The 9,751-nt window shown below is 29.2% G+C and overlaps 1 protein-coding gene and 1 long non-coding RNA gene across 2 annotated transcripts; one reads left to right on the top strand and one right to left on the bottom strand.

Annotated features, from left to right (window-relative positions):
* Nucleotides 1-728: 728 nt before the first annotated feature.
* LOC140666159 (uncharacterized) lies at nt 729-2,222 on the bottom strand. Its single transcript, XR_012046720.1, has 3 exons — nt 1,999-2,222; nt 1,611-1,812; nt 729-1,369 (listed from the first exon to the last, which is right to left on the bottom strand). It is a non-coding gene; the product is annotated as an uncharacterized lncRNA (long non-coding RNA).
* Nucleotides 2,223-3,306: 1,084 nt separating this feature from the next.
* On the top strand, nt 3,307-8,796 carry LOC140666091 (uncharacterized). The gene is made up of 4 exons (XM_072892880.1): nt 3,307-3,521; nt 6,302-6,342; nt 7,238-7,434; nt 7,908-8,796. The coding sequence occupies exons 1-4, from the start codon at nt 3,437-3,439 to the stop codon at nt 7,969-7,971; spliced, it is 387 nt and encodes a 128-aa protein (XP_072748981.1). The 5' UTR covers nt 3,307-3,436; the 3' UTR covers nt 7,972-8,796.
* The last annotated feature ends 955 nt before the right edge of the window (nt 8,797-9,751 follow it).

Here is a 9,751-nt window from a genome sequence, read left to right as displayed (position 1 = left end):
TTTATTTTAATATTTGAAACATAGGAACTGAAAAAGTTTTATCAAACTCAAATGTTTGTACCTTTAACTACGTAAAATAAACATAACATACAATTTTGTAATAGATTTTTTAACATTTATATATATATCTTAATTTTTAATCTTATTAAATTTTCGAGCGCAAGTCAGCCGAGCTGGGCCTTTATTCGCGAAACTGTGAAAAAAGTATCGCATGCGAAAATTACTCTGTACAATCCTTGATTAATGTATACTTTTAAATGCACCAATTAGAAATTGGGTAGAGTCATTTTTGTGTGTGATACTTTTTTCACGGTTTCGAGAATAAGGGTCCTGGTTAGAAAAAAAAACGAATAACTGATCGATTATATATTTTAATCCTAAGTTCATTTTTCGAAATTTTTTATTTATATGTTACTTAAAATCGTTTTGTATTGTATATTTTAATTATTGTTGCAAACATAAGTCGATATAATAAAAATTATGTATATTATGTATATAATAACATATGTGTTTTTTGTAATGTTGATACACATACGCGATTAAATACACATATTAAGTCATTTCAACCTTTGACTATATAAGAGCGGATTGTCAGTTGTTTATGAAAAAAGGTGATATTACATAAAAATTATATATATATATATATATAAATGCTAAATTACTAAAAAGTGATTAATAATTAAAAGTATAGAAATCATATCTGTTTATAAGAATTTTAATGCATAGAGTAGGGCTTATATAATAATACATGTGAATGCCTTATCTTTACATTAAACAAAAATGATATACTGAAAATTACTGATACTTGCAATACAACGTGATAGAGCTGAGTATTTTTTAATTTGTTTATTAATTAAACTAATAAAAAAAATTTTCTTGCTTGATTTTATTATAAAATATAATCCGCACTTATATAATCAAAACTTTAATTATGGAGTTAATTTAAATCCATGTCAGGGACAAAAGTAGTCATTTGCGTAAGACATTTTTTCAAAATTATAGTCATATTTCTCCAAAGCGTATTGTCAATGCGGAATAAATATCTTTGTTTTATTAATAGAAAATTTAATCATCGTAAAAGACGATTTGGCGAACATCCGAGTATTCGATTCGGAATTCTCGGCCAATGTCAACAAGAGCAAGGTCTTCCGCAAGATCACCATTGAAATATCTCTAATGTTCGACACATTTAATATATATATAAAACTCAATTATACTTATATCAAGGACATATACAGTAAATACCGTTTATATGACAACCATATTTTGTATCTCTTATGATGAAAATGTCCTGTAATCTTGTTTCTCGAGCAAACGTGATGGAAACTTCAAGTCTATTGTTTATTGTTTTATCCGGCAGTAAACTTATCTGCGTAAATAAAAATTTTTATATTTTTTATTTTGTCTTTTTTTATATTTTCTTATATTTTTATTTACACTTTTTATATTTTTTACTTTGTCTTATTAAATGTAAATTTTTTTAAGTTCCTAGCACGATTTATTTTATAAGACAGTTATAAAAAAAAGTCTGCGCGAGATTTTGTCAAGTTTTTTTTTTATATTATTTGCTTAATTAACATAGATAAATAAAACGACATGATAATACTTACATTCACAGATTGAAAAAAGAAAACTTCACGAATTAAATTTTGAAAAGCCAACACAGGATAATAGAACTAATATTTTTTTATATATTAAAATGTTTTATATATTAAAAATTCATCTCTAGTATTTGTTCACGATAATTGAAAAGATTACTGACTTGCTGCATTATATCTTATCATGTCATTCCATTAACTTTTAACAGACATGCTGTAATATTGCAAAAGACTAATATAAGTTTTATCATTTCGATAATGTAAAAAACATTTTGTTATTTTATTTAAAATTCTTTCTCTACTGAATTAAAAATTCTTTAATGCCAAAGCTATTAATGTGCAATGCTGCGAAAATAGAAAAAAAATCGAATAAATAATCAAAATGAAAAAAGAAAATTACAAGAAAGCAAAAGGAGACACATCGAAACTCAAGTTCACAAGAGAGTTAAGGACAAGTAACTGTCACTTGTTAATACACAAATATATTGACGAAGTGATTAAATAACGTTATTTATAAGTCGCTGATAAAATATTTGTGACCTTCAACAGACAAAGCAGGGGAAATTTTTGATCTGTTTTATATTTTTCATTTTTATTTGTTTTATCTTTTTAAAAGTAAATATTTAAGTCTCTAGCACGACATATGGGACAATATGAAAAGATAAGCCTGCAAAATTTTCCAAATTCTGCTTTTATATTATTTAATTAATATATAAATAAATAAAAACAATATGCTACTGATATATACAATACATTATAACAGATTGAAAAGAATAAATAAGGCTCCTCGCGAGTTAAACCAAAGAATAACGAAACTATTTTTCAATTAATTTTGGATAAAATTTATTTAGAATTAATTTGAGGCTTAGTTACCAGAATATGTGGAAAAATTTAAAAATTTGTAATAAATAATCTTCAAATTTATTATTATTAAAAGGATATTAGATATGATATTTTATGACACCCTGTATATAAAAATTGGTTTCCTCGTTTGCGATAATTACAAAACTTATAGACCTGCATTATATCTTATCATGTCATTTCATTAATTTTTAACAGATTATGTCGTATTACTAATTATATCGCAAAACTAAGTCTTATCAGAATGATAAGGAATATTTTTTGTTATATATTTTATAACTGAATTAAATATATAATCTTTCATAACTTCTCCGAACGTGTACCCGTAAATTACATTAAAAATTATGTATCAAAATTTAGTAATAAAAAAAAACCACCTTGAAAGTTAATAGAAATAATTTTTGAAATAATAATAATAATTATATATATATCATTATTATTTTTATTTTCTATTATTTTCTATTTTCTAATAATAATATATGTATAATTATATCAAAAATTATTCTATTCATTTCTATAATTTAAAGTTCAATTTTTTAATTTAATTTGAAAATTTAAAAAATATTTAATTAAAAAAATCGACTCTCGTTAATATATATTATATACAATAAGTTGGATCAACATTTTCGCGTCCATCCTCGTACTATCTCTAGTTTATCGGGCCAAATAATATTTAAAGTCTGGCGCGTACGTATACAGGCGCACAAATAATTCACAGTTAAAAAGGAGAAAGAGAGAGAGAGAGAGAGAGAGAGAGAGAGAGGGAGGGTCGCCACTCACTCTCACGAACCGTAGGGGGATCCGTGGCGAGGTCGAGGGAGGCAGCGAGATCGCGCGAGCGTCATCGCGACCAATCGGCACACTTTGCGCCTCTCCGTCGCAGCGTGCGGACTGCGTGTCGTTGATCGTCTCGGGCACAATCGTGTTTTCCGCGATCATTCGATATCCCGTGGGTCTCGAGGACCACCACCTGAGCCATGTCGGTAATCTACAGGAATTCGATGAACGTCATCGGCAAGTTCGTGCCCGAAAAGCTGCAGCCTCTGTGGAAACATCCAGCTGGTCAGTAGAGTGATCGATCAGGTGGCACGTGTGCTTGTATGTATGTGTGTGTCATGTGTCAGAGAGAGAGAGAGAGGAAAATGCACGAATATTTTCCATAGAATAAAAATTAAATTTTCTTCTCTTTTTGAGACGAGACGTTCAACTGGTTTTGTTATCACTTTGATAGTTGTATCTCGACCTTTGGACGTCTCTGGGATGTTTTAAATCAATGCGCAGAATGATACGATGAGGCGGAAATAAATGTTGCTCCACTTTTAATCGTGATTTTATATCGACGCTTTCTCTTATCGATCGCTGACGCAAGCGTAATTCTTCCGCATTTTATTATCGCGCGTAAGACTTGCGTAAGAAGTGCCGGCACGCGCCTCGTACAATTGCCTTTCTTCAAGGTCGTCGCATTCTTAAATTAGTATCTCGTGTATATATTTGTGTGCGTGTTTGCATATCGGTTTTTAATAAATTCCATATCGCACGATTTATCCTTTTCCACTATAGTCGCACCCTTTTATTATGAATTTTATCGATTCCACGATATTATCAAACTGAAGAGTACTTGAAGATATTTATTGATATGCATATGTCGCGTGATTCATACCAGATTATTGTACAAATTGCAGATATTTTTGAGAAAATTAATTATTGTTACAGATAAAATAAAAATAATATTTAATTGACGGAATATAAATTAGATTAATACCCTTATCAGTACACACATGTTCAAAAGATGTTTATAGGAGATCCATAGAATGTTAAAACATATTTTAATATGCTATGAATCTTTTATGGACATCATTTGAACATGTGCTGATAGAGACGTATAGCTCTGACAGCACATAATATTTATGATAAGTATTTATGAAAATATATTTTTTTGAAATATTATATAAATATTTTATACATATTTTATAAAAATCTTTATTCGATATATTTTTAAAATATAGATGAAATATTTTATATTAATATATTTATGATAAGTAAAAAATAAATATTTATGGTCTATTCACACAATCTAAAATCTTAAAAATATTTATAAAATATTTAAATAATTATTATAAATATTTTATAAATATTTTGTGCCGTCTGATAATAAAGATAATAAATATTATATTAAAATAAAAAGAATAGAAGTTGCATTAATCTAAATACTTATGAATCTGATCTTTTATGTCAAGTTGTCCTATTTTTTGTCAATGCGGTTCACATGGCTGGTGCCAAAACGACCGCACCTTCACCGAATTCCAACATGAATGGAGACAAGGCCGCTACAGAGTTTCATGTCTATGCTAAAGCTACTCTCTACCGAATTCACTCGCGCTATTAGAGCGGAAGCTCGGATAAATAGAGCGAATAAGATCGGTCAGCGCGCGAGAATGTGTCGTCGCATTGACATTATCCAGGCAGCACAAAATGTTTATGAAATATTTACAAAATAATTCCTATAAATATTAAATTTTTACTTATTATAAATATTATATAAAATATATTTTATCTATATTTTAAAAATATGTCGAGAATAAAGATTTTTATAAAATATGTATAAAATATTTATATAATATTTCAAAAAAATATATTTTCGTAAATATTTATAAATATCTATCATGAATATTGCGTGTTGTCTGGATATCTATAGGATGTCTATTCTCTTAATAATTTATTTATTGAAGTAAAAGTCATATATTTTTTTATTTTACAAGATTTGTAAAGCTAGCAGAAAAATGAAGAGATTTCTCAGTAACAGATTTGAAATAATCTTTCTGGATTGTTTAGCTATTTCATGATTCTTTTAGATTTAATAGAAGTATTATTTTTATTGCATTTTTTCAGAAATATAATAACAGAGTGTCTATTCTCTAGAGAAACGTGAAATTTATTTTGTGAAAAATCAGAGAATTTTTATGGAATTTTATTCGGACTTTGGAAATTTGTTAAAAAAGTTCTTTTAAAAAATAATTATTTTACTCTCGCTTTGTAAATAGTCAGCAAATAAATTACTTGTTAAAATATATTACAATATTCAGGATGTCCCATTTAAATTGTCCCAACGCAAATGGCAAAATGTTTCAGAAAAAAGTTGTTAGCATGAGCCTAACATGTTTAAAACATTTTTTCATATCTTCCATATTTTTCGAAATATTTGCTTGGAACAATTAAAATAGAATACCTGGTACATCGCTATTTCTGTTTATGTATTTTGTTTTAACAAAATATTGAATATGTAGTACACATTCTTTGTTGTATTTTTTTTGATAAAAAAATGAAAATGTTATATGCAAATGAAAAATGTTTACAAAAATCTAATCAGTTTTTTTTTAGTATATTTTCAAATTTGGTACTCTGTTGAAACTTAAGTGGCTCTGTATTTTTCCTTCGGATGAGAGAAAAGCATTAGAAAATACATAGAATAAAAAATCTTATTTTAAAAAATTATACCAATATCTTTAAAATATATGGAATTTTGAATAAAAGTATCTGAGAGATTGAGGGATTTTTAGGAAATTTTTTTATAAGATTTGAGTAGGTTCTGTTATATTTATCTGCAGTGGAATATTGGCCGTGTGTTCAAATATTATGTATAAATATATTTTTGTCTGTGTTTATCTTTTATTTGAAATTAAAATTGCTGTGTGTATGAAACGTCGAGTGTCTTTAAAAAATTGCACGCGAGAGATAATTGGAGAGGAAAATACGTTGCAGGCATGGTAATTTGACTAATTGCAGATTATAAGAGTGTTACAATATATTCTCTGTAATTTACATTAATTACCATGTTTTTTTAGGTCCACAGACCATTTTCTTCTGGGCACCAGCTTTTAAATGGGTTAGTAATACATTTCTATGCTTATAATACATCAATTTTATTGACCCGTCATGATTTTGATATAAATTAACTAATAAATAAAAGTCGAAATAAGTTCGAACTCAATTATATTTATCTTATAAATACAAATTATATTGATTTTTATAATAAATACTCAATTTCACATTTGAAATTTTCTTAGTCTTAAAAAAAAAAAAAAAAAAAATCGCTCTTTTATTTGTCCGATTTTTAAAAAACCGTTGTCACAGAATACAATATTGTATAATGCCATGCCTGCATATGACAATATACAAACCAATTTTGCTTCAAGGCAATTGCGTAACATGTTGGCAAAAATGTAGATGTGTACCAGGAATATTCTAAACGCATTCATTCATACTATACCGATATATGTATAATATTATATTAAATTTATAATATTAAATTTAATATAATATAAAATAAGATATAATATGTAAAAATATTTTATAATAAAAATAATATATATATATATATATACTGTGTATTTTATTTTTAATGAAAATATGCGTTTTATTGAAATCAAGTCTCGTTGAATATTTTATATCAACGGGAAATGACATTTTATAATGTCGCGCTAAATTAAAAATAGTATAAATGTAAAATTCGTGACATCTATATCAAGCGAACACAATTTATTCGATTCGTCTGGTCTCGCTGTTTATACCCATACATATTACATTAGCGGCTTTAAAGCGAAAATAATTCCTTATTTATGTACGTTTGCCAATTTGTAAAAAATAAATTAATAAAACTCAAACGAAAATGCAATTAATTTAAAACGAATGTGCTGCACTGTAATGCAAAAAGAGATTTATTTTTTTTAAATGCGATGATTAAAAAATATTATGCAAATCACTCCTTTCGCAATCTACAGGGGCTTGTCATTGCTGGCCTCGGTGACCTGCGAAGGCCTGCGGAGAAGATTTCCGTTAGTCAGTCTGGTGCCTTGGGTATCACGGGGTTGATTTGGACCAGATATTCGCTAGTTATCATCCCAAAAAATTGGGGCCTCTTTAGCGTGAACCTCTTCGTCGCGTTTACGGCTATATATCAAATAACGAGAGCTTTAAGGTGAATATAATATATTATTTTTTATATAATAAATAATATAAATGTAATATAATATATAATAGATAATCTAATAGATAATATATTTTGATATCTCTCCTAAATTGCGTTATCTGTAAATTTTAATAAATTTGCATTTTGAGATATTTGCTCCGAGAATTTTATATGTTTTTTAAGCACCGTTTTTATTATTCCTGTTTCGTTTTAAGTTTAATCGTTTCTCTAATAAGTTTAACGTACGTTAAAACGTAGATTTCTCGGTTATCTTTACATGCGTTTCTGTAAAGCTTTTAACGCTGCCAGCTGTCAAAGGAATTAGTTAAGCAAAAGCGAGTCTGCCAACTTTTTTGTTTCTCTGTTTCGTTTGCGTGCGACTTGTTGCATTATTTATACCGTTTAATGTTACAGAACACGTCGTGTTTCAATCGTTAACTGCTTCCTACTCGGAGAGTTCACCGAAACAATATTTGTTTCAGGTATCAACACCAACAAGCACCTCTGGAGGCTGCGAAGGCAACTTCATCAGACGTAGCTCACTGATGATAACTGTATTAGATATACATTCCTAGGGGTCGAAAATAAAAATATATTTTAATTCTTCGCGTTTAGCGAAACGTTCACATTATATTATTTAACTGGTCGAGACGGATAGTGATGTGACGTCTAGTGTATCTGACCAATTATATCTTAATGACGAACGTGAAAATTAAAAGATAATCATTAAGTTACATTAATTTAAACTTTTTAGAATCGTATGTACATATGAATGTATATGTCAACAGATCTGTCAACGATTAGGCATTCTGATAACACAAAAAGACAATTCTAAAAAGAATTAAATCTGTCTGGAATCTGATGACACCTGATTGACAATTAATTGGCATCGTTTTAGTACGTCTTTTAAACATCTTCACAATATCTGATATATCGTGTAAAAGGAACGTTACAAGTTTTACGTAATGTTGATTGAGTTTTTGGGTGCCAAACTGTGATAGGTTGACATAAATACGTGAGATAAATCAATATTGTACGATTAGATTAAGTGCAATCATGATCGACTGGAGTCTTGCCAAGTCTCGCAAATTACGGACATTACAAATTCGACCACATCGTACCTATATATTATTGATCCCATCGATTGTACATACATACATATTATGTCCTCGGCCGTATATGTCACGCACCACGTGCGTTCTATCTCGCGACGTAAAAGAATCTCGCGGTGCTTCCGTACGACATATCGACACTAACACGACGTTTTAGAGGCGAACAAACCACTGTACAAATGTGTATATCCCACTTACTATTGTTGTAACTCTGCCTCGCGCTCTGATCAGTTGAAAAATAAATTATGGATATTTTTAATATTGTGTTATGAAATGTGTAATGATCTCAGCCGCAAGTTGAATCTGTAAAACGTTGGATTATGTGCGAATATTATGGATAATATGGTAAGTTGTTAGATGCGATGTTTCCAATCTTGATTCAGGAAAATGGCGTGCTCAATATCGTGTTTTAATAATGTTAACGTTTATTCTTATCATCCCAGTATACACAGATATTTCACATCACCGATCAAGGTAGACATTCATCTATTTGATTAATGGCGAGTTTTATCACGTTTCCGCGACAATCTCATGTTATGGATACAATAAAGATTACGAATAATCGTGAATAATTTTTAAGTTCATAAATTTGTGTTATTAATTATTGTAATATTAATTTTTATAAAATTTGAATACAACAGATCAAAATTTGTTGTCGCGAAATATTGTTTATATACATATACATATATACTTACATGTATATGTTGATGAAATTTATGACTTTATCTTATGTCAAAATTATCGGAACGTTTAGATTTATAAAACGAAAATCTATTTTCATAAAATATATCATCAACAGTGTTTTTGGATCATATATATAAATTATAGATTTTAACTGGCAGAATTGTCTATATTTATATATATATATATATATATCCTAAATTCACTGATGTCCGTTGACAAAGCGAGTCTCTTATTACAAATTTTCCAGCAGACTGCTCCCTCGACTTGGCCATCTCGGCTGCAAAATTGTAATCAATTAATCGAAGAATCCGAGCGCATTGGCTGAAAAAAGAAAGAGTCATCGCCTCGCGCATACGTATATTAATTCCCGTGCGTCGTAATTTACAGCGGCGACAATGACAGTCGACGGTGCGCGCGTCGCGCAATCGATGCGACGTCGGCGATTTTAGTTGGCCGAGTGGCCGCGCAAGGCCACCCAGCCGGGCGCCACCGTCGCCCCGTCTGGCGACGTGTGCGCCGTGCGAGGTGCG

Source organism: Anoplolepis gracilipes, chromosome 5 (genome assembly GCF_047496725.1).
Source record: "Anoplolepis gracilipes chromosome 5, ASM4749672v1, whole genome shotgun sequence".
NCBI classification, from domain to species: Eukaryota; Metazoa; Arthropoda; class Insecta; order Hymenoptera; family Formicidae; genus Anoplolepis; species Anoplolepis gracilipes.
Note: the sequence above shows the minus strand (reverse complement) of the source record. Positions and strands in the feature narration are given on the sequence as shown.